The sequence below is a fragment of the Telopea speciosissima genome, chromosome 4, assembly GCF_018873765.1.
Source record: "Telopea speciosissima isolate NSW1024214 ecotype Mountain lineage chromosome 4, Tspe_v1, whole genome shotgun sequence".
Classification (NCBI taxonomy): Eukaryota; Viridiplantae; Streptophyta; class Magnoliopsida; order Proteales; family Proteaceae; genus Telopea; species Telopea speciosissima.
Window position 1 is genome coordinate 15318381 of NC_057919.1, and position 20876 is coordinate 15339256.

At 41.1% G+C, this 20876-nt stretch overlaps 2 protein-coding genes and 1 long non-coding RNA gene across 3 annotated transcripts; 1 reads left to right on the forward strand and 2 right to left on the reverse strand.

Annotated features, from left to right (window-relative positions):
• Positions 1-4240: 4240 nt before the first annotated feature.
• Positions 4241-17562, forward strand: LOC122660077. The gene is made up of 3 exons (XR_006332613.1): positions 4241-4254; positions 11482-11485; positions 17532-17562. It is a non-coding gene; the product is annotated as an uncharacterized LOC122660077 (long non-coding RNA).
• On the reverse strand, positions 10176-12036 carry LOC122660076 (protein BZR1 homolog 1-like). Its single transcript, XM_043855251.1, has 2 exons — positions 11746-12036; positions 10176-10975 (listed from the first exon to the last, which is right to left on the reverse strand). The coding sequence occupies exons 1-2, from the start codon at positions 11968-11970 to the stop codon at positions 10235-10237; spliced, it is 966 nt and encodes a 321-aa protein (XP_043711186.1). The 5' UTR covers positions 11971-12036; the 3' UTR covers positions 10176-10234.
• A 501-nt stretch (positions 17563-18063) lies between the features above and the next one.
• Positions 18064-18606, reverse strand: LOC122659010 (pentatricopeptide repeat-containing protein At5g18950-like). The gene has a single exon (XM_043854174.1). The coding sequence runs from the start codon at positions 18604-18606 to the stop codon at positions 18064-18066; it is 543 nt and encodes a 180-aa protein (XP_043710109.1).
• Between the last annotated feature and the right edge of the window lie 2270 nt (positions 18607-20876).

The following is a 20876-nucleotide window of genomic DNA, read 5'->3' on the forward strand; positions in this document are numbered from 1 at the left end:
AAAAACAACTTATAGGACCAGACCAACAACTTACAAGACCAGACCATGACCTTCTAATTACCAAGTTTCAAAGTTACATCATACTTTAAAAGTCAGCAGTACAAAGTTCACCATACAGAGAATCAGTACAATTAGACACACAAGATATATTTTGGCAGACATGTCATCCTTCATCACACACACTCCATTTGGGTGAATTCCACTCCCATCTGTCATGTTATTGTTTCGTGGTATAACTGTAGACATGGGCAGGTTTCCCATATCTTCCTTTGGGTAGCACCAAGCAAAGAAATCATAGCCTCCTTTGCCTTTTCTAGGACAGTTGTAGTAGAGCCTATTTGGATTTTGCTCGGACTCTGAAATTCTAACTGCAGCTCGGAATCCACAGTCACATTTCAAGTTCTCAAATTTCAATGCCCTTGAATTCGTACTGTTAACACGAGCTGATGTCGACATCATTATCTACAAAATACATAAAATATTTTAGAATTTCATTTCAAGTTGTCAAATTTGTGTGTGTGGTGCAGCAAGGTGCAGGGGTGTGTGTGTAAGGTGCAGGGGTATGTGTGATGTGGTGCAGCAAAGTGCAGGGGTGCAGGGGGTGTGTGTGATGTGATGCAGCAAGGTGCAGGGTGTCTGTGTGTCTGTGTATGGTGTGCTGCAGCTAAGTGCAGGGATATGTGTGTGTGGCAGTGTGTGGTGTGTGTGTATGGGTGGGTGGGTGGGGTGGTGTGTGTGGTGCAACAAGGTGCAGGGGTGGTGTGGGTGGGGGTGGGTGGGTGGGTGGGTGGGTGGGGTGGTGTGTGTGTGGGTGGGTGGGGTGGTGGTGTGTGTAGTGCAACAAGTGTGTAGGTATAGGTGTGTGTGTGTGTGTGTGTGCAGGGGTGTGGGTGGTGTGTGTGTGTGTGCAGGGGTGTGGGTGTGTGTGTGTGCAGGGGTGTGGGGTGTGTGTGTGTGTGTGTGTGTGTGTGTAGGGGTAGGTGTGTGTGTGTGTGTGTGTGTGTGTGTGTGTGTGTGTGTGTGTGTGTGTGTGTGTGTGTGTGTGGGTGTGTGTGTGTGTGTGTGTGTGTGTGTGTGTGTGTGTGTGTGTGTGTGTGTGTGTGTGTGTGTGTGTGTGTGTGTGTGTGTGTGTGTGTGTGTGTGTGTGTGTGTGTGTGTGTGGTGTGGGTGTGTGTGTGTGTGTGTGTGTGTGTGTGTGTGTGTGTGTGTGTGTGTGGGTGTGTGTGTGTGTGTGTGTGTGTGTGTGTGTGTGTGTGTGTGTGTGTGTGTGTGTGTGGGTGTGTGTGTGTGTGTGTGTGTGTGTGTGTGTGTGGGTGTGTGTGTGTGTGTGTGTGTGTGTGTGTGTGTGTGTGTGTGTGTGTGTGTGTGTGTGTGTGTGTGTGTGTGTGTGTGTGTGTGTGTTGTGTGTGTGTGTGTGTGTGTGTGTGTGTGTGTGTGTGTGTGTGTGTGTGTGTGTGTGTGTGTGTGTGTGTGTGTGTGTGTGTGTGTGTGCAGGGGTGCAAGGATGTGGGGTGTGGGTGGGTGTGTGTGTAGGGGTGTGTGTGTGTGTGTAGTCTCAGGTACACCAAGGGGCTTTGCCCCTGGTGTGTGTATGCAGGGGTGCAGGGGTGTGGGGTGTAGGTGTGTGCAGGGGTGTGTGTGTGTGTGTGTGTGTGTGGTCTCAAGTACAGCAAGGGGCTTTGCCCCTGGTGTGTGTGTGCAGGGGTGCAGGGGTGTGGGTTTTGTGTGTGTGGTGTGTGTGTGTGGTCTCAGCACAGAAGGGGCTTTCCCCGGTGTGTGTGTGCAAGTGCGGGTGTGGGTTTGTGGTGTGGTGTGTGTGTGTGGTCTCAGTACGCAAGGGGCTTTGCCCTTCTGTGTGGGTGCTCACGTCAGGAGGTGGGGTGTGTGTGTGTGTGTGGTGCAACAAGGGGCAGGGGGTGTGTGATTCAGCAAGGTGTAAGGCCAGGCTGTGTGTGTGGTCTCAAGTACAGCAAGGGGCAAAGCCCCTCGTGTGTGGGTGCTATCAGGTACAGCAGATGGGGTGGGTGTGTGTGTGTAAGGTGCAACAAGGGGCAGGGGTGTGTGTTTTTGAAAATGGGTGTGTCTGTGTGTCGTATGGTCTGTGTAGGAGTATGTGTGGGTGGGTGGGTGCTCTCAGGTAGAACAAGGGGCTGAACATGGGTGTGTGTCTGTGTGTATGTGGGTGTTCTCAGATAGAGCAAGGGTTATGTGGGTGGGTGTTCACAGGTAGAGCAAGGGGCTGAGCAAGTGTGTGGTGTGTGTGTGTGTGTGGGTGGGTGGGTGTTCTCAGACAGAGCAAGGGGTTGAGCAAGGGTTATGCAGCAATGGGTTCTACGGTTGTGCAGGAGAAAGGAGAAGAAAGCAGGAGAAAGAGAAGGAGGTATAATGGAGAGGAGGAGAAGATGGAAGCAGGTGGAATCAATGGAGTTCGGGTATAGGTCTGAACCTGAGCTTGCTGCTTCTCCAGTGTGCCAGTCGCAAAGATGAGTTGCAGGTTCGATTTGGGGAAGATGAGGTATTTCAAGGTTAGAAGTTCCAACGGTAAGAATTTAGGTTGTAGATGGGTTTTTGGTATAAAGGGTATTTTTGACAATTTATCCCAATCAGTTAACTCAACGTGATGTCCGTTAGTTTATGGGTGCAAACTCAAATATTGGGACTTAATGGGTTGGCATTAATTCTGTGGTCCAACACAAGGGGGGCACTGAAAATTTCCCTTTTTTTTATTCCTTTTTTCTCCCCTTCTTCTTCTCCTTCTTCTCCTTCTGCTGTTTCTTCCGCCGCCGCCACCACCACCACCACCGCCACCGCCTCCAGCCCTCCTTCTATGTCCGCACAATTTCCTCCCCATCTCCTTCTTCTCCGCCCGGGTTTCCTCTTCTTCTTCCTAATCTTCTTCTATTTTTTCTGCTCCGCATTTCTTTGCACCACAGCCGACAATGGATTCCAGAGAGCTTGAAAAAAAATGATGGCCGCCAATGGATTCTGATTCTATGTTGGGTTTGGAAAAATGGGAATAAAAGAAAAGAAATAGGGATCTGATGGTTATTGGGAGGGAAAATGGAAAAGGAAATCAAAGATATGATGGGATCAGAAATGATAAATTATTTGAGGATGGGTGTGGTCATGGCTGGAATTCAGATTGGGGTTTTGTTTAGACAAGGATGTGGGTTAGATTAGAAGTCAAAAGAAATGGAGAGGAGAATTGGTGAAGGTGGGATGAGGGTTTTCAGAATGAAAATGATAAAAAAAAATAAAGAGAAAAGAATAGGGATGAAAGGAGAAATAGGGGTTAGTGGAGATGATGGCGGTTTTAGCAGAGATGGGTTTTGAGAGAGGGTCGGTGATGGGGTTTCGGAAATGGTAGATGTATTTGTTTCATTTTGTCGCCCTTCTTCAGTTCGCTTTCAGCCATGGGTGGAAATGGAAGTCTGGTCATCTTCTCGTTTTGTGCTGGTAATGGTCGTCGTAACCAGAGCAGGTGATGGTCGCCAGAGCCAGAGCCATAGAGGGAAGAAGATGAAATGACAGTTTTGTCCTTTTAATTAAATAACTAAGGGGTAAAATGGATATTTAGGGAAGAAGATGAAATGGCAGTTTTGTCCTTTTATTTAAATAACTAAGGGGTAAAATGAATATTTCACCTTTGGGTACTAACTATGCTTAACGTTTGGGGTGTCTGTGACATTTTGACCAAGTATGGTAAGTTTTTGAGATATTGGATACTTTTAGGGGGTGTCTGTGAAATTTTCCCTATTTTTTAAAATTCAGCTATGAAGAACGCGTACAGTAACCATACAATATTTCTTCTACCCAAAAAAAAAGAGGTAAAGCATACGGTATGCAATTATAATCTCCCATGTATTTAATAGTTAATGTGATTCCTTCCTAAAATTTTGGAAGTAAAAAATGTGAGTATATATTTAGGGGGAGTGTTCTCTGTGGGGGAGCCTAGGGGCCACGCATGCATGACAGCCAATGGAAGTAATCATGTATTGTTTTCAAAAGTCATGAACAGTCGTGACTCCAACTTATGGCTTAATGCTATGAAAAATGAGATAGAATTAATGACAAAGAATTAGGTATGGGAGCTTGTAGAATTTTCAGTGGGAGCTTCAACCGTTGGTTGTAATTGGGTTTTCAAAACCAAAAGAAACCCAAATGACAATATTAGTGGCAAAGGGTTTTCAAAAGAAAAATATAGATTATAAAAAAACATTTTCTTTTGTATCTAAAAAAGATTTCATGCGTGTTGTCATGGCACTGGTGGTACATTTTAACCTCGAATTGCACCAGATAGATGTCAAGACGGTATTTTTAAATGAGAATCTTGATGAAGGGATATACATGAGACAACCGAAAGGTTTTTCTTCGGAAAAAAGGAGATCACTTAATGTGTAAGCTTAAAGTATCCATCTATGGATTAAAACAAGCTTCTGGACAATGGTATCTTAAATTTGACCACACTATCACTTCATATGGTTTTGTAGAGAATCATACTGATTAATGCATATATGTCAAAACTGAAGGAAGTCGCTTCATCATTTTGGTCTTATATGTGGACGGCATTCTTTTAACGAGCAATGATTCCGGTTTGCTACATGAAACTAAGAAATTCTTGACAAATAATTTCGATATGAAGGACATGGGAGAGACTTTCTATGTTTTAGGCATAGAAATCTACAGAGATAGGTCAAATAAGACCTTAGGGCTATCCCCAAAGGGTAAATCGGTATAGTTTGGAATGATTCAATATGGAAAATTTGAAACCAAGTATCACTCATTGTTAAAGGAGACTAACTTAGTCTTCAACAATGTCCGGTGAATGAATTGGAGCAAAATGAAATGCAAAGTCTCATATGCATCATTAATAGGCAGTTTAATGTACGCTCGTCTATATAAAACCTGATTTCACCTTTCTAGTGAGAGTATTAGGAAGGTTCCAACAGAATCCTGGTATGTTACATTGGATAGATACAAAGAAGGTGCTGAGATATCTATAGGGTACCAAGGATCATATGCTGACTTAAAGACACTTAGACAATTTAAAGCTCATTGGTCACTTAATTCCGAATTATGTTGAGTGTGAGTGATACAAAAAAATATACTTCGGGACACATTTTTGTACTTGCTAGAGAAGCAATCTAATGGATGAGTGTAAAGCAATTAAAAACAGCATCCTCCACAACGCAAGTAGAAGTCGTGGCATTTTATATATGAAGCACTCTCTCAACCCACTTTGTTGCAGACCTTAAGGTTGTTCCTTCTATTAAGAAATCAATACGAATATTTTACGATAGTACGACAATATTACGTTTTTCAAATAACACATGTTCATTGACTCGATGTCAAACAAATTGAGATATTTTATTGTTAAAGAAGTTGTTCTAGATCATCAAATAATTATAGAATATATTAGCACTGATGAAATAATTCAGATACTTTTACCAAAGGGTTTCCGCTCAAGGTTTGTACATCATATAAGTCGTTTGGGATTGTGTTATTCAGTATGTAACAACTTAGTTAAACATTGCAATGTAAGATTTTGGATTTTGAATTAAAGAAATACTACTATTTTATTGTCAATCTCATAAGTTTTGTCCACATGAATATTAGAGAATGACAAATGTCCATTAAGATAAAAGGACAATTCAAATTTGCACCAAGAGCTAACCATGGAGATAATTCTATCAAGTTGTCAAATAAATGTTCATTTTGAGAATGATAATTCATTGTAATACATGGAAGAAATAAGTTAATTTTAAGAACTTGGACTGCCATGATCCGTGAATTTAAGTTTTCACTATGAACATAAAGTCATCCACACACTTGAATCAATATAACGGAAATGGCAAAACATAGTTTGTAACTTTGATTTATACTTGGCATGTGGCAATTTTGTCCAAGTGGGAGAATGTTGGCTGATGTGGATTTCATTGCCACATCAAACCACTAACTGATAATGTGGACAATGGTCATAATGACTGTAGCCTTAACCCATTTCGTGGAGAGGCTGTTTTTGCCCAACTCAAAACCCACAACCATTAGGTCGCAATGGAGCAACCTTACTGCTCCATCGAGGTCTGCGCTAAAATTAAATTAATTAATTAATGATCGACTACTGACCAACAATCTATTAATTGGTCATATAGATCTGAACTTATTCGGATCATTTGTCCAGTTCAATCCTATTGCATGGTTAGGTTTATATATTAGGAAGAGCTTTGCTGTTTGGCTGCTTGGCTCTTGTGCTAGTGGGAGCACACGCATGAGCCTCCAAGGGGAGGGGCCGAGCGCGGGTAGTCATTCACTGCCCCATGTGATAGGGCATAAGGGGACTCCATTGAGTAGCATTCTTTTCCCCTTATGTATTTTATCATTTTTTCCTAATGTGAAGGGAAAAAATTTACCTTCCTCACACATATATTCAATACCATGGATTTACAAGTTTTTTTTCCCCCTTATGATGAAGAAAAAGATACTTTCCTTTCACATTTGTTTTTAATTGTTTTTGAAATTTTTATACCTTAGGTTTCAATCCATAGACTCTCAAACATTTTCCCACCATAGGATTTTGCCAAAAAAAATTATGCCTTCTTTTCAACTTTTCCGCAAGGAGAGGGAAGGGTAAGTGGCAAAGAAGGAAGAGGATGCAGGGTCGTAGATAAGGGTGTCAATTTAGAATCATAATAGGGGCATACCCAATACATGAGGCTCCTGCCACTGCGGGGTTTGGGGAGGGTCATAATTTAGAATTGTAATAGAAAACTAAATTGTAAGCTGCTGTTAAAAATTGAACTGAATCAAAATTTTTGGTCTAATTTTAGCTTTAAAAAGTAAATTTTCATTCGATTTGGTTCGGTTTTAAACTGAAAACCACTTGTTTGAACCAGACTAACTCGAATCAAAACAATCATGAATCATACTAAAACCGTCCAATCATATGCGTTTGTTGAGTTGTGTGTAATTACCTATTATGAGTTTCTTTGTTAAGATGTATAAAAACGGATGAAAGATATCAAGTTTGACATTGTGAGATGGATTGAGTTATCCTTCGAATCTTTATCGTCTCCATTTATCTGTCCCTCCATTTCCTCTCATAGGGGGGCGAAAATGACCACCCTACCCCCTGCACGAACACACTGTCTAGGTGGGATCCACTCCCCCCCTATTAGATGAAATGGAGGAAATTGAGGGATTTTTATCCTCCAAGGTTCCCTCATCCATACGGTTGTGAGGTTCTCTTTACGGATGTTCGACATGTGTCAAAGAGAAATCCAACGGTGGTGAAGTGAAATACACTTTGGGATGGTGATTCCCAAACAACGACGGATTCTCTCTCTCTCTCCTCTCTCCTCTCTCCTCTCCCCACTCTTTCCTCAAAACCACTCTCTTCTCTCTCCTCTCTCCACGTTTGCAGTTTCTCAACTCTCACGTCTCCTCTATGAAGAATCAGTGAACCACGACCATGGCTGCCGTTGTTATACGCATCAATCTGCAGCAACACTCTTGAATCCTGGTATTTTGGTCCTCGCACACACCAAGAACAGAATAGGATAGGCGAATGGATTTGGCTTGGTCAAGGTCGAGGGAGGCGGCGAAACCATGGTAGGCGGTGGCGTAGGTGTAGAGAAGGGAATAGTTCAAGTGTAAGTGGGATGGGATAGTAAATATTGCAACTCTGCTTTCTAAGCATTTTCTTGTTTTGCTTTGAGACCGACTTGAAAAAGAAGATCAAAAAGATTTTCAAAATTATCTCCATCTTTTCTTTTGATTGGCTTAAAATGATTTAATCTTTGTTTTCAGATCAGAAAGGTTGAATCTCCAGGCCCAAAGATCCTGGATAACATACATCATCATGTATTTACTATTCTGCTCGTTATCTCTAAAACGTTAGATGTATGGAATCTCAAGATTCTTGTTGCACTCTTCATCATCCCTGATTCTGAGTTCCTCTCTCTCTCTCTCTCTCTCATTATCTTAATACATAGAGAGAAAGCACCTGAAAGTCGGAAGTAGAAACTTGTATGATACATTCAATGAACTATCCCATCCCACTTACACTTTGGCCTCTGCCATCGCCGCTGCCGTGTCCCTTCCACATACCGTGGCCATATCCGACCCCAATCTTCCCCTTCCGCTGACGGTGGTTTCTTAGGCAGGGAATGAGTTCGCCGGCCCTCTGGTTTGGCTGTCGCGAGATGCGGCAGTGGAGTTGTTGAAACCCTAAAATGAGTTTTCCATTTTTCGTTTTTGGTTTTGCGATTTGGAGAAGAAGGAGAGGGAATATTCCCTCTCTAATTTCTTATTTACTTTTGGCTACTTTATTAAAGATGTACAAAAGTGGTTTTGAGGATACAGTGGAGAGAGGAGAAAGAAGAAAGTGGTTTTGAGGAAAGAATATAGAGAAGAGAGAGAGTCACTCTTTATTTGGGAACCACCATCGGAAAATGAATGTATTTTACCTCACAACCGTTGGATTTCTCTCTAACACGTGTCGAATATCTGTAAAGAGAACCTCACAATCATATGAATGAGGGAACCTTAAAGGAAAAAAATCCAAAAATTGAGGGGCAGATAAATGGAAACGATAATTTTCCCAGCCCACAGTCAATGGGGTATCCATTGACCGCAGCTTTGGATCAGTGTGCATAATATAATGCAACAGTGTGGGATCAAGATTTTCATTGAAATTTAAAGGTAAAACCGTCTAATCCGGATCGGTAATCCTTATTATTAAAACCGTGCCCTAGTCTCATGATTACATTTCATCCTTGTTGACAAAACTACCCTCCCCTTTAACCATCCAAGGGTTTGATGGACCTAGCTCTCCTCCAACCATGGCGGGAGCTGGACGATCTAGTCCGGGGTGTTTGGATCATTTCATAGGAGAGCCCTCATGAAATTACCCAAACACCCCTGCTTTTGTTGGGCTGGATCCTTCAGCTCCAGCCACGGCTGGAGGGGAGGAGAGCCCAATTAGAATGTACACTATGAGCATGAAGGGGGATGTGACATGCTCCACAAAAAGAAAAGAAAAAACCCTAGAATCAATCACATGGGAAAAGAACCATTGAGGACCTACTGAGCCTGAGGTCTTTTTCCCGTTCTAAGAAGCTCTTTTGACTCGCAGAACGCAACAACTTATAGAAAGCTCAGTGCAAACCCTTTCATGGTTAATAAAAAGTGTTCAACGGAAAAAGAAAGGCCTTTCAATCTTCAATACCCTACCATACTCAGTCTCCCATTTGAACTCTGTAAAGAGAAATACTTTCTCGCTTCTCTCCCCTCCTTGTTTTCCTTCTTTTCTTGACCTTGTGTGTACTGTGCGTGTTTTAGTGCTTGCATCAGTTGTACCAGGACAGGGCACATGGCCCAGGGGATGCTTCATGCTTGTTCACAGCGAATTATTGAGGAAGAGAGTTTCCTGTTGAATCCGTAACCATGGCAACTGCTTCTCACATGGGCCAGTCCAGCAAACGATACACAGTGGGTCCCGACTGCTCAATAATTGAGTTTGCGAGTAGACATGACAATAGATTGATAAGAGGAAGAGGGTCCAGAAGAAAAGGACAATGACCCTACTACCCCTTTTGAATGACCAACTCCAATTTCCTATCTATGTAACTCTGGTTTCTTGTTTGTTTACAAAAAGAACAAAAAGAAGTTAAAGAAGTTAACAGAGGAATCAAGTTCCTTAATTTCGACTATCTAACAAACCTGATTTAATTCAGTTCCACATCTGAAACTTGTGGCCAAGAAAAATGATCACTTGGAAAGAAAATAGCCATTTTTGAGAAAATTTAATTCAGAACAAATTTTACAATCTCTTTCTTTAGTCTTTTGCCATTTACAACCCAATCACAAGTTTACCACATGAAAATCTCAGATCTCTCATGGAAGTATGTGCTCTTCAGCATCATTTTACCATCTCCTCTTCCATCTGGAATTACTCTGGATCCCTGAGATAATGGAAATCAGAAAGCTGGAGAACTACAAATCTTGAACCAAACTCCCTCCCCCAATTATCCAGGGAAGGGTAGGCCCAGGACTATCAAGAGAGAAAAGTGAAAACACCAATCCAGGGAGCCTTGCAATCTATGGAACTGGCCGAGTCCAGCGAACGACGAAGAAATGGGGTGGAGGGTTAACTCACCATACATCGAAGGAACGAGCTCTTCTTATTCTCTTCTTCCATCCACAGAAACACCCTAAACCCTCAAGCTGGTAACTTTTAATTCCGAGCCTTGCTGCTCCCAAGTGTGAGCTCCAGATCATCCACTCCAATCTCATGAATCCTCTCACCCTCCCAGGGTTTCACCCTTCCGCTCTCAAACTCGAACTCCACTCCTCGTCCCCTCTCTCCCACCAGTCCCCAACCCGATCCTGGAGCGGAGGAATCCTGTGGCAAGTTCAGCTGAGCCATCACGGGTTTCACCAGATTAAATGTAGGCGAAGCCGGAGCTGCCCCTGGTGCTGGTGCTGCCGTTTGGAAGCTGACCCATCTGCCGGAATCAACAGTTGATGTGTCGGATTCGTCGCATTCGGGTATAGTGGCCGGAGGGAAATGGTGGCGGCGAATTGGGCTTGCAGGGGCCGAGGCGGCGAAGAATGGTTGGCGGAAGGACGCCATGGAGGGACTGTTAGTGAGTGAGTCCCAGTCAGGCCTCATCTTCGGAGTTCTGGAATTTGGGGATGAAAGGGGTGGAGTGACTGGTGCGCTGTTGGAGATGCGCAGAGGGGGAAGGGACGTAGGGATGGAGGCCAGGTTGCGGAGGAAGGGTAAGAGGTAAGAGGACGAAGCGTTGTTGGCATCGAAACGAGAAGGGCTAGGGAAGGAAGAAGAAGCTGGGCTAGCATGATACGATGGAACAGGGCTTGGGAACGAAGAGGATGCTGGGCTTTGTTGGTGGGACGAACATGGACTGATGTTAGTTGATGTGACGGCGGCCTCCGTTTGGGGTGGATTGCATCCCTGTCCAAGAAACACAGACCAGAAATCTCAGCAATATTGTAAAAATGTTGCTTTTATGAACGAAAAATTTAGTTGTTCAACTGGGCTGTGCTTCCTCCATTTTCAGAGTCTTCAGACCCACACACCTGCTAGATTCGGGAAGGAAAAATAAAGCAGATGATACTACCAGTTCCAGTTCCACCGGAAATTGTCAGATCCCAAACAGAACACCGAAAGGGAAAAACCAAAAACACGGGAAAGTACAATATCATTCATTTCAGACCCACAAAAAGGGACGAAAAATAAATAGATCGGCTGTGAAGTTCATCGGTGGTGCTTTGATCAAGTGATTTTCAGGGAGAATGGATTATGTTTTCGAATGAGTTTTCAAGAGCCAACATGAGCAAGATCTCTTGAAAATGAAAAAACTTTAGTAGGGATTTTCCAAGACCAAACCCGAGAATCCGAAAAAGCAAAATAGGGAAAAAAAAGGTATGCTTCAACATTAGGAAAAAAAAACAAAAGAGGGGGGTTTTGGGAATCGATGAGGAGTTAAACAAAATTAAGAAAGGGAGGAGGCAAAAACCAAGATCAATAGAACCCATATTCCATTACCAAATAGAAATTACAGATTATAGATGCGGTGGGCCTATGAGAGAAAATGAGAAGCTGGAAAGGAGGGAAAACGCTTTCCTTTTGCAGATCGAAACACAATAAAATGGATCTATTAGTAAGCAAGTTTTTTTGACCAAAATAACAAATCGAAGCAGGAAGGATGAAGAAAGGTAAACCTTGCGATAAGTAGTGCCATCTTCCTCGACGACCCAACCAGCTTCAAGGCAGAGAGCCTTCAAGACCTCGTTGTTGTCACAGTGCTTGGGAAGCTTGTAGTTGCCCTGCGCCCTGAGTCCAGTATAAATCTTGGCAGCGATAGCCCTCCTCCTCCTCTCCCTCCTCTTGTTGTTCTCTCTCTCCTTCCACGTCGGTAACCTCCCCGATGACCCTCTCGTTGTCATTTTTCCGGCCAAAACCACCACCACACAGACACTCAAACCTCTCTCTCTGTCCCTCTCTTTCTCTCTGGGTTTCTACTTCGTTTTTTCTGTAAGGAAGGAAGAAAGTCAGGGAGTAAGAATCGAGACTGAGATGGGCCTTTAGCTCTTTACAGTTTGCTCACGAGGAATACTCTTCTTTCATTGACAGATACTTTAATAGAACTACTTCAATCAATATTTCAATAATCAAAGTCCACCTCTTCTGACCGTCAGATCGGTTCCCAGTATCCTAGCTGCAGAAGGAATAGATCAGCCGTCGGATTCGTGTGCAAACTCATTTCCTGCGCATTCACACCCGATCAGAAAGAACTATAAATTAAGAACACGGAGGGAGAGAGAGGGGTAGATGCGAATGAATCGAAGGACGTCATAACTCAATTAAAGTGGGGGAAGATGGGGGGTGGGGCCCAGAAGCGTTTGAAGCACGTTCCTTTCCAACATTATAACCTGACCACTCACAACTTTCCAATCACGAATTTCATTCATCATTCATCATTCATCATTCATCATTCATGTATGGGCCCCCACTCCCCAGGACCCAAGCTGTTGCTGCTTTGTGAATTGTGAGTTGTGACGACAAAATCGTAAGAGAGACCATAAGTTGTACACTAGCAGAAATCCACGCCAATGGTTGGGACTTGGGGAGAGGTTGTCTCTCTCTCTCAAAACTTTCACTTTCTCTCCAAGCTTTCCCACCCAATAACAATATGTGAGGATCTTTTCCTACGCTCTCTCCTGTGTGGGTCTCGATCATTAGCCGCGGTTGTAACTGCAACGCTGTTGTATTCATCGTGTGGTACTGCAGGTGCCATGTGTGCATTGTGGATCTCACATGGCACACATAGCACGTACAGCGTCGCATGATAAGTACAGCCGCAGATAAAAATCCGTGTGGGTCTTGGCACTGATGTTCTTCTACTTCTTCTCCCTCCCTAATCATGTGAGTTTCTCAAGTTAGTTCGTGTACAAGTGTACAACAAGAGATTCCTTCCACTGTCGGCATGGGATATCACAAACTTGAACTGGACTTGGGACCTCTATGAGTTGGGTTCCGTAATTCCACAAAAAGTATCTCTGTCGAAGCATGAACCTAATTTTTTTTAGGTAAATTACACATCACCTCCTGATTTTTAAACGAAACTCAGATCACTCTTTGGTTTTTGAAAAAACTCAAATCACCCCTTTTATTGTAACGGTGTTAGTCTGTTGTTAGTTATTAGTGTGAAAGGATTATTTTACCCTCGTACTAAAACATTAGAATTAGGTTTACAATACTATCCTTCCTTCATCCTCAACATGTCAATGATAGTTTAGCATTTAAATTTATTTAACTGGCTAACATCATCACTTAACAGTATAAAACTAACGGTAAAGACTAATTTGTCATATTAGGGTCTAAACTAGAAGGTGATTTGAGTTTTTTCAAAAATCAGGGAGTGATCTAAGTTTCATTTGAAAACCAGGAGTGATATGTAATTTACCCAAAATAATTTTATTTCCTATTAGTTCATTCATTGTTTAACACAATTGCCAGTTTTTTTATCTGAATCATTTGACCAAAATAAAAAGGAATAATAAGTAGTTTGTGAATATTAACAGAATTTGATCAATAGCTTGGGCAATAAATACAAACTAAGTTGGCACGTAGTAATATGAGCGTGAATCTTTAATTGATCATTTGGTTTTGGTTTTTGTAACTTTTTGGTTGTTGGGTGTTAAGTTACATGATATCATTTTCATACTATTTTAATTTATTGCGTACCCAATTCCATGTGTCACAATAGTAATTCCTAATCTATTGAAACATGGTAGAGAAATTTGTAAATTTGCCTCTATATTTCTTTCCTTATACCTGTCGATATTGAATTTAGTCTAGATGGATATTGTGGCGAAATGTGACATTTGTGGTGGTAAATATATAATATTGAAATCGAATTAATACTAGAACTAATCCACAAAGAAGATTCTACAAGTGTCCTAGGTATAATTTTTTTTTTATATGTGGGTAAATCACTTAAGAATGTGTGAATGTGGAAATGGATAGTGCAAGGTTCGAAGGTGCAGTCAAGGACTAGAAAGAGGATGAAATTTTTGGTGTTGCCCACATTCCACCTCGGTATGAATACACCGACCATCATTTTTTAATTATTTCATTTTTAACAAAGAATTTAAAAAATTATTTACAATTTGGTTTTTTATTTGTTTACAAGAAAAAAACCATGGTTGTAGAATGTTTAAATTTATAGGTGAGTGAGAAACTGAGAATCTTCGTCTTCAAACCAGCAATTAGATAATACTCTTGAGAATGCACCCATCATCACATCTACATCACATCCATCCACAGACTATCTGCAAGGAGTCCTCAAAAGAACAATTCAAGAGTTCGAACAACAAACAAGGATATTGGAGCAGCATATAATGACGTTGGAGGATGTCCTTGATGCTGTAAAAAGACTTGATCTTAACAGGTGGTGCAGTTTAGGAGGAGGCAAGAGAAGGTGACAAGGACCAATTCTTTCATATGATGCAATGTCGTGGCACTCTAAGACAAAGATTTGTGGTTTTTATACTAAAAAATAATTGTCTTGTGCATGCAAGTTATAGAAACAGATGAAGTCATGACCATCTATAGATATCCCAATAGTTGGAAATTTCAAAACTCTAACTTTTGCTTTGTGGGAGGAGATCGGACTACGTAGTATACATAAAGACCTTAGAGTTTGAAAACATGATAAATTGGGAAACACAATTCTTTTTTGAGAATTGGAATACAATTCTCAGACTGCTTGTCCTTTGGGACCTTCTAAAAAATATCCAACTGAGAACTAACAGACTCAAGGTAACCAAACAGTTAATCTATCAGAATTACGTTTCCATAGAAAATCCCTATATAAAATTATGGCCAAAAGCAATACATGCATCTAAAGAATTAGTGAACCAAACGCATCCTTAAGTCACCCACACTGAGATGTACCACCAATATGCAAATCTACAACTAACATAAATATAGTTACACACACACACGATCAAAGAACGGGATAAACATGTTTCATAAATTTTTATTTAAAAAAAAAAAAAAAAGTTTCATCAAAGAACCGGGGATGAACATTCATTGCTGAAGCCCAATTAGGACTAAACCCAACATACGGCAGTCGGCTGAGCCCAGCCCAATTTGTAGTTCTCTGTTTGGGCTGGAGATGGGCCTGAGTCCATAAATGTTACTGTTTTGATACCATTAGCCTCATGTCTTGAAAGCTCACTTCATCGTCTCAAATTAAACAACCACGTGGCAGATTCTGCGGCTGCCCTATGCTGTGGTTGCTACTTGGCCTTCAAGCATGGTTTGGCTGAATGATTATAAATAGTAAGGCTGATAGGGCCAATTCTGACCAATGGACCAATAGTTATCTTTTGAATCGGCTAAATGTCCAATTTGTGGCCCTATCTCCAAGGACCTTTATCGCCCCCACGACTACTGGGGTGATGTGCGCATTGTGCGGTGCAGCATCACCCATGTGTGCACGGTGCGTTCCACTATACACATATAGACGGTGCTGCATCGCACAATGCGCACAGCCACCCAGTAGTACTGGGGCGATAATTTTCCTATCTCCAAAATAGCTTATTATCTCATATACTTTTCCTCCGTATTCTCAACTGCTATACCAATTTTTTTCCCATATTTTCAAGATATTGACTTTTCAACAATTGTTAATAAATTTTCTCTGCCATGTCAAGATTTGGTGCTGAAAATCACAATGGAAGCAGATTCGGACAATCTATAAAATTTGATCATCAAGGAAGTTGACCAATGGATGATATGGTAGCCTTAGGTCCTTAGGCTTTCTTTTATTGAATTTATTTCAAATTGATTTCTTAAAATAAGTTATGGAATGTTTTCTTTTTTAAGAAATTGAAATTGTTTGGGTGCATAATCTACGGAGAACTAATTCCTCTCTTTCTCTTGGGTCTCTCTGTTGGAGGTCTTCCCACTGGCTGTTGCAATGTCTTTTAGTGTTATACTTCCTCAACAGCTCTTTGTCCTCTTCAACAACATATATCACTTCCACTTCCATGGCCGTTGCGGGCCCATTTCATCCACAGGCTTTCCCTCTTGATATCTCTTCTCATTTTTCATGCAACTTTCATTCTTCATTCAAAGCAATGGTGGTGGGTGGGGATGGGGGTTGCATAGAGAGCAGGGTTGGAGGTGGATTTGCAAAGTCCGTTCTCCTTTCGCCATGGTTTTGCTAGCAAGAGCCCACACAACCTCACAACTCTTCCATCGTCATTTCTTTAGTCCTCGCTTATAAGGTTCAAAGGACTCCAAGTTGATCCATGCGAACAATTCATTCAAATCTCTTCCAAAACAACCCTTGTTGCTTATTTCTCTTGGGGTTGAAAAAACAAACATTTCCAACATTCTCTTTGTAATTTGAGAAATACACAGAAACGGTATGTGCAAGATTAACCAAAAAAATCACAAAAGAAAAACAAGCATTTACACAAATAAAAGACGAGATTTATGTGATTAGGTAAAATCATTTACGTCCACGGAGTGAAATTCAATTGTCATTATGAATCAAGAGAAAATAGTACAACCTTTGCGATTTGACACCCAAACCCAAGCCCCCATGTACATCCTTCTCTCATCTCCCAGTCACTCGATATACCTGCACCTTGGCTCCTTGTTTAGTCCTTGTATGCATGTTGCACTAACATTGTATCTCTTAGACTCTCACTTGGATCCTCACATTTTGGTTCCTCAATTGAATCAACACTACTCTCTTTGGTAGACACCTCTCTTCTTTATAGGTATCCTCCAATGTATTTCACCTTACTTGATGTCTCCAACCACTTCTACTCTTTTAGAAGACCCAATCTTGTTGAAGACTTCACCTCCTTGGAACACTTCACATCTTCCACTCTCTTGGAAGACTCATACTTGTGAAGACTCTATTAACTCTTTTTCTTCTCCATTAGCCTATCTAGACCATTGAACCTAACCTTCAACTGATCTAGATAGAAGACATCTAACCCAATAATGTCCTGCTACTACCAATGGAAATTCCACCACAATCTCTAAGAACTTATTGGAATCCACTATCATTTTAAGATTGAGAGAGCTCGCTCTGGAGGGGGCAGGGTGGGGGGACAACAAATAGATGTTTGCCTAGAGAAGGGGGTGGAGAGAGAGAGAGACTCGTGAAATCAAAATCCCAAAATAGCTCCTTAGCTATTTTGGACTTTCGACTCCCATGCCTTCCATTTCACGTAAATATGGTGTATAAATCATACTAAACATTTTCATAAATTAAAATCACTCAAAGAAATCAAAATTGAAATCCAACCAAAGAAAGCCCATGTGGAATCCATTCAGCTGCCTTGTCTTCCGTACTTTTTTGGGCCATACCAGAGCCTTAGGGTTGACCAGGGTAAGCCGGTTCTAAACTCATCCTCGGGCAAATTTCGGACCCAATATAACTCTAGGCTTGATTGATTTAGTCTTATGATCGATGAAGATAGATCATTGCAATTGTTAGTCTTCAACGAGGATTTCATATGAAATAATTTGCTTGTTTTAAGTAAGTGATTTTCTTATCAACACACTGCAAGGTGTCAAATAATTTGTAACCTTTTTTTTTTTTTAATTTTTTTAATATGATATATATTTTTTATAATAAAGACAATAATGTCATTTCATATGTATGACAATGAGATCTTTTGATAATAATATAATGATATGTTATTTGTAAAAATCAAACAATTAAAAGAAGGGAAATTTATGAAACACCCCCTGAAAATGGGCCGATACTCAGATCACCCCCTCATATTTGAAAATACTCAGATCACCCCCTCTACACTAACGGTGTTAGTCTGCTGTTAGTTATTGATGAAAAAGAACTATTTTACCCTTGTACTAAATCATTAGAATTAAATTTACAATACTATCCTTTCCTTCATCTTCAACCTAAAAGCAGTAACTTTAAGAGGGGTAATTACCCATCTGGGATCTTGTTGTTGAACAGTAACTTTGAGGAGAATTGAGAATCCCTACCTACTTTCTTCTTGAAAGTCTAAATTCATTGGGTTTGAAGCCAAAAGACCCATTTTTTGGAGGATTTGAATCCACCATGAACCTTTCAGTGCTTTGATGAATCCTTCTTCCACCATAAATATATCAGTTTTGTTTTTGTTTTCCTTTTCAAGTATTTCAACATTGGGTTTTTGTTTCGCTATCATTAAATGGAGAAGCTCTGAGACCTTAACGTAACTCTCATCTCTGCAAAATCCAGAAATCAATTTGATGAAAACAATATTATCAGGGGTATGCCCAGCTTCAATCACTTGCCGAAGAAGCTCATAAGCTTTGGAGAGCTTGTTATCCTTACAGAAGGCTCGGATTAGGTACCCAACAGTGTCAACATCGCCCACGAGGCCAGATTCCATCATCTTAGCATACAAATCCCAAACTAGATCGGTTCTCCCAATACGTAGAGAACCCAAAAAAGCTGAATTCCAAACTGATAGAGAAGGCACAAAGTGGAAAATTTTTGAGCTGCGAAAACACATCATGAGCATCGTAGATTGCTCCATCATCGCAGAGTCATCGAATGAAGGATTCCAAAGAAGGTGGTTGGGGTTGAAATCCAGGGAAACTTAGAAGAAATGATTTTGTAGCTTTTGCTGCTTTGGATTCGACGAGGGTATCAAAGAGAACATAGCAGAATTGAGAGTCAGGAGAGAAACCAGGCTGAGAGGAGACCCATTGAAAGAAACGAAAATACAGGAAAGCATTGTTTTGACGCTTAATGATCTCTCCAATGCAGTTAGGATCGAACATACTGTGACTGAGAGAGGGGAAATCAGAGAGGAGTGTCTGATCCCATCTCGGTCGTGTTTGTATGGTCTTGCAGACCTCAATCGCCATTTGTTCGTATGGTCTTGCAGACCTCCTCCGCAACACTCGACAATCCACTCTCCATGGTAGCATTAAGAACAAGTTTCCGCAAATTAGGGCATCTCTGTGCAATAACTCGTAGCCCTCCATCAATCGAAGCCGGTGGCAGCAAATTCTTTTCAGGGACAAACTCATAAGGCGAGAAATCAGAATCAAGGTGAACCGATAAGAATTTATGGGTCAACAAAACTCCAGAACTCCTGGGAGAGTAAATACAAGCGGCAACGAGATCAACATCGGTGAGGTTGGGAAAACGTAAAAGAAGCCGACCTGAGATGAGGAAATCCCAGTCGAGCAGCTTGACAGTGTGAACCAGGTGGCCTTGGAGACTCAGCCATCGCTTGCAAAAGAGCGAATTAGGATTGAGAGACCTTACCGGTGGCAGAAACCAACGATGACCGACGGGCTTTAAATTGAGTTGCAGTTGTGAGGAAGAGAATCGAATTAGGGTTTTAGTTGCAGGTCATAAAGTCTTTCCAGATTGAGTTGCAGGTGTGAGGAGGAAGATGAATTTGGGGTTTTTAGTTGCAAGGGTAAAATTGTAAATCAGTACTGGTCAAGGGTAGTTTAGGGATTTAAAAAAATTTAACTAGCTGACTTCATCATTTAACTAACGGTAGGGTCTAATTTGAGTATAGGGCTCTAATGCAAGGGGTGATCTGAATATTTTCAAATATGAGGGGGTGATCTGAGTATCGGCCCATTTTTAGGAGGTGTTTCGTAAATTTCCCTTAAAAGAAAGATCACCTACACCCACACTCCCTTTAAGTAGTTAAAGATTTTTTTTTTTGGGTAACAAAGTAGTTAAAGATTTAATACCTCGTTCCGTTGCTTTCCCGCTCCCTCTAAGAAAAAAACTTACGTGATATTTGCTTGGATCATTTGAGTGATCAGATTCCCCACTCCCAATCATGATCGAATCATGAATCAGCTTGATAGATACTATTCCCTAAATGTTATTATTTGTGAAACCATCCATTTTGAATGTTTAAAATATTTTTCCTTTTCTTAAAATTTTCATTTAGAAAATTTTTGGGGGCACAACGGTCATTCTTCACGCCCCCTATGTCTGGGTGCAAGGCAGCGCACCGCACATGCCCAGATAGCGTTTTTTCTCCCTATAACATATTAGAAAAGGGAAAAACCTCTCTACGACACTGTGATTTTTTTTCTTCTTGTTTTATTTCTCTTCCTTGCCTTGACCATCTAGGTCTTATGTGGATTATATCATATTGTATAATCATAACCATTGGTATGATACAAGAGATTTCACCCCAACTTAATGAGGAACTCTCACCTTAGGTTATGTTTGGAATCTAAGAGAAGATTAAAAATAATGAGACAAAAATCATGATGATGCAATGATTGATTTATGTGTTTATCTTTCTTCGAAAATTCAAATTATTTTTTTAAATTTTATTTTGGGGAAATTTTTCATACATGGCTATGTAAGCCGTGTATGTGAGAGGGTGGGAGTTTCAAGACATTAATTAATGGGTAGGGGTTTCTGATTTTTCCAACTCTTTGTGAGAGGGGATACGACCGTGTATGAAAACTTCTCCCCTTTTTTTTTTTTTTGAGATTTTCGATTTCTTATTGGGTTAAGAGTTTTGATCGATTCATTCATTTGGTCAGACCAATTTAGTTTTGGTTTTTACCATTTCATACTATCTCAATCTAAAGGCAAATTTCTAACCAAAAAAAAATAAAATTCTAAAGGCAAATTGATAAGGGTTTGATTCAGTTCGATTCAGGCTTAACCGGTTGATCCAACTGACTCATGCTGAACTTTAACAACATCACTTATTATAATTTAGGGTGGAGGTTAAGCACACGCTGCTAGCTAAAAACTCCTTGAGCTAGCGAGTCAACCAATGGAGAGGGGGGTGGGCTGGGATGGGAGGTG